At 35.5% G+C, this 4533-nt stretch overlaps 1 protein-coding gene across 1 annotated transcript; it reads left to right on the top strand.

Annotated features, from left to right (window-relative positions):
* Positions 1–10: 10 nt before the first annotated feature.
* On the top strand, positions 11–4520 carry LOC136066054 (nucleolin 2-like; the record flags this gene model as incomplete). The annotated part of the gene is made up of 12 exons (XM_065769922.1): positions 11–148; positions 230–346; positions 452–562; positions 1460–1570; positions 1939–2013; positions 2103–2191; positions 2262–2379; positions 2577–2665; positions 2761–2854; positions 2951–3042; positions 3806–4119; positions 4284–4520. Coding segments are annotated over 12 exons (1380 nt in total), but the record flags the coding sequence as incomplete, so codon positions are not given.
* Between the last annotated feature and the right edge of the window lie 13 nt (positions 4521–4533).

Here is a 4533-nt window from a genome sequence, read left to right on the forward strand (position 1 = left end):
TCAGGAGCCTTCTACAAAAAAGGAGGTAGTTGCTGCTAAAAATGGTGCCCTTGCTAAGAAGGGAGTGGTTGCAGCAAAGCCTGTTCTGAAAGAGTCTTCAGATGATGAATCTTCAGATGATGACTCTAGTGATGAATCTTCGGATGAGGTGAGCAGTTTGTTATACATGTTCTTTTATATTTTTCGTGACACATAGACAGCAACATGTAATTATCTTATTTTGTCTCAGGAGCCGAATAAAAAAAAACAGGCAGTTGCTGCTAAAAATGGTAAGGTTGCTGCCCCCACTAAGACAGTCGAAGCTGAATCATCTGATAGTTCAGATTCAGATGATACAGAGTCAGATGTGAGTGTAGAATAGTTTCTATATCGTGTTTTTGTGTCAAGTTAATTTATGTGTATTTTTGTGTCAAGTTAATATATTTGAAATTTCTCCTTTATTCATGTGCAGAAACCAACTGCCGCAAAGAAAGTATCTGTTGCTGCCCCTCCAAAGAAAGTGGATGACAGTGATAGCTCCTCTGATAGTGAATCTGAAGATAGTGAATCTGAAGGGGAAAAGGTGTGTTTGTCATGGACCTTTTTGGAACAATTCTTGTAGAATTATATTCTGACATGTGTGGTCTTAAATGCCTATATTTCCTTATTTTAATAAGATAGTGTAAATTAATTGAAATATAATAAGCCTTCACTTTGCTCTTTTAATTGGCCCTAATATCATGACTGCTAGAAGTTCAGAAAATTGTAAGGCATTTTTATTCATTTATAGCTTTTAATCTTATTATTGGCTTCTGTCCAAAATTATTGTGTGTTATATGCTTCCTGATATGGAAGCTATAGACTGAATTAAAAGTCCTGCAATATCCTCGAATGCTTATAGATGCCTGTATCTTGTTAGAAAAACCACCAAACTTCAACTTTACATTAACCTCACTAATATGCACACTTACTGGCCACCAGCAGTGGCATTCAGATCTGCAACCCAACTGGTGACAAGTTGCACTGATTTTATAAGTTAGTTTATAATATAATATAAACTGTATTGTTCCATCATAAGGTAATCAATGGCATGCGATTGTGCTTATTCTTTTTTCAATCTATACATGCTTCCCCCAATGAAAGATGTTTGGATCAAACATAGCAGTTACTTTCGTGGTGATCATTTGCAAGTAGATCTTTACTCTTAGACTTGGGTTGCTGTTTTATTGATGTAGACATAGACCATATGAATTGGAAACTATAACCACAAAAAAAAGGTTAAAAGGACGTTCTCTATTTGTGGTTTATTTGGTTTTGAACTTGACTCATCATCTTTGCGTTCTCTATTACTGATGTAGTGTTTAGGATCATCTTTCCATTGTTTGCTAATTTTGAGTATCATCTTCTGTAATTCCCATTAGCTTTGCACTAGGTCTCAGTATTGTTTAGTTAACCACATAGCTTATTTTTGACCCTGCAGCGTGCTCTTGATTCAAAGAAAAGTAGCAATTCAGAGGAGGAATCTGAGGAAGATACAGATGAATCTGATGAAGATAGTGAGGAAAAACCCTCCAAGACTCCAAAGAAAAATGTAAATTTAACTCTGCAGTTCTGTGTTTCTAATCATGTTTTGGTTGAATGATATTGCTTAAGATGAAATCTGTAGTGGTAAAGCAACAACTTGATTTTTTGAAGTAATGGGGTCCATGAAACCTATACATGCATGTAACTTACCTATAAAAAAAGAACATGGTAAGGGATGTTTTGATTAATTGTAATTAATCAATCGTTAGGATTGTCATGAGGAACTGAATTGAATCAAATATTTAGGGGCATGCAATTTAAAAAGTGCATTTAATGCTTATTATTGATACTATTAATTTCCATTCTAAACATTTAGAATCTCTAAAAATAGCTTTGGTCCTTATTAATGCTCAAGCTCTATAACTTCTGGAACAGAACACTGATGTGGAAATGGCAGATGCCGTGTCACCAAAGACCAAGCAGACTGATTCAAAATCTGAGAAGAAAGCTGTAATTGATCATTAAGCCTTTCTCTTTTGAGGAATTGTATTATCACTTTTTTCATTGATTTTTTGGTGATTTCTAACATGTTTGTGCAGCCTCAAACCCCTGTTACTCCTCAGGGTCAAACTACATCAAAGACTCTTTTTGTTGGCAATCTTTCATTCAATGTTGAGCAAACTGATGTGTATGTATAGCTTCTGGAAATCTTAATAGAGTGTTCAGATAATTGTCATCTCATTAATGTATTTATGCAGGGAAAATTTCTTTAAAGATGCTGGTGAAATTGTTGATGTTCGGTTTGCTTCAGATGCGGATGGGAGATTTAAGGGCTTTGGACATGTTGAATTTGCAACAGTAGAAGCTGCACAAAAGGTCTGCTTATGGTCCCATTATCTAGTAAAAATGTAAAAATTTAATGACTTTATATGCCTGACTATCATTTGTTGCTCTTACCTGACTTATACTTTGGCTACTTTGTTGGGCAATATTTTTTCTGTTGAAATAATTAGTATGCTGTTTTTATCCACTTTCATTGAATATGATCAATTAGCACTATTTTCTTTTCACAGGCTGTTAGTTTGAATGGTCAAGATTTGCTAGGTCGTGCTGTTAAACTTGATTTTGCTCGTGAAAGGGGGCAATATACCCCACATGACGGGTATTTCTCATTGTTTCTACCAGTCTTCCAAATGCTTTAATTCAGAGTATCTAATGAACTCATTGTGCTCTATTCTGTGCTGTAAAATAATGTAGTAAAGAGAGTAGCAACTCATTCCAAAAGGGAGGAAGAGGTCAGGCCTGTACAGCATATGTGCGAGGTTTTGATAAATCTCTTGGGGAGGATGAGGTACTGTTGGCATACCAACTATATTTTCCTAATGCACACTTTTATTAAAAAAGTGTGTTCTTAACTATGTTAATGGAAATGCAACACTTTTTACAGATTAGGAGTGCCCTGGAAGAACATTTTGGTTCTTGTGGAGATATTACAAGGATGTCCATCCCAAAAGATTATGACTCTGGTGCTGTTAAGGGGTTTGTACCATTTCCCTTATTTATATTTTTAGCAATTTCCCTGCTCAATTTACATGAAATATACTCTATTGAGCACAAGGTAGGTTTCCAAATTTAGAATTAGTTCTGTCCTCTCTCTCTTTTGTATCATGTTTTATGTCATTTTTTTTCCTAGTGTTTACTTGTTAATCACTTCTCTATTTTTAGTGTACTGGTGAAGAGCACCTGCTTTGTGGAGTCTTTAAATTTTGTATTTTTAAATATTGACATTTCAATACCCTAATAGTTCTACTTTGCAATGTAAAAGTTTTTGAAAATATCATATAATTTGTGAAGTTAAAATATTATGGCTCATTCTCGGGGCTGTGCAAGCATAATTAACCCTTTTAGTGAGTCTGTTTTTTTAGATTAGGAGGCAGCATACTAAGTTTAAAAGTAAGTCACTGTAGAATTTTTTTCAAAATATGTTTGAGGGCAATAATTGCCACGATGTAAAAGATTTCATAACACAATCAGGTTTCAATAATTACTCCTACAATGTTTGGTGTCAATTAGGCTTAATTTTTTTTCTTCAAGGTTTTTGTGTGTATGGAGTTTTCAATTTTATCTTTCTTGTCAACCTCTTCCCCTTTTCTTTTTGTCTCAGCCTTGTTGCTTATTTCAATTCATGTTTTAGCTGCATTATGAAATGGAGCACCTTGATAGACACTACCTGACTTCGTTGCCTTAGAACTGTCAACATTGATCTTGTTGTTTATGGTCTAAACAATGAAAACAATTGCAGGTTTGCTTATGTGGACTTCGACAGTAGTGATGGTTTGAACAGTGCTCTAGGACTTGATGGATCTGAACTTAATGGTTATGGACTGAATGTAGAAGAAGCAAGGCCACGAGGTGATGGTGCAGGTAGTGGTAGAGGTGGTGGAGGAAGAAGTGGTGGTGGGAGAAGTGGTGGCAGAGATAGCGGTGGTCGGTTTGGTGGAAGACGTGGAGGTGGCCGAGGTGGCGGCGGTGGTCGTTTTGGTGGGGGTGGTGGTCGTTTTGGTGGTGGCGGGAGGGGACGCGGAACACCTTATAAGCCAAGCTTTGGATCAACTGGTATTATTTTTGTTTGTATATCTTGGTTATACCTGTGTTTTGTTATCTTATCATATGGCTTCACTCGCATATTCTAGCTGCTGGGGTTGTTTGATATTAGATTTCTTGAGCCATCTGAAAATATTATAGCCTGTAATGTACTTATGTTTAATTAATTAATGCAGGGAAGAAGACGAAGTTTGATGATGATGAGTAAGATAATGAAGTCATATGAGCGGACCTCAATTTTTGGTTAAAAGTTATTTGTAATAGTTTTGGTAGATGGTAATTTTATATATGATTAGGTGAATGGATTGGACTTGTGGTAGACGATTACAACTCTTCTCTTGTAACGCAATTGATGATGCAGTGGTTGGAAACACCTGGATTTAATTTATATAATTATTATGAATGTTATTTAATGTTTTTTTTTAC

Source organism: Quercus suber, unplaced genomic scaffold (genome assembly GCF_002906115.3).
Source record: "Quercus suber isolate HL8 unplaced genomic scaffold, Cork oak 2.0 scaffold_1691, whole genome shotgun sequence".
Classification (NCBI taxonomy): domain Eukaryota; kingdom Viridiplantae; phylum Streptophyta; class Magnoliopsida; order Fagales; family Fagaceae; genus Quercus; species Quercus suber.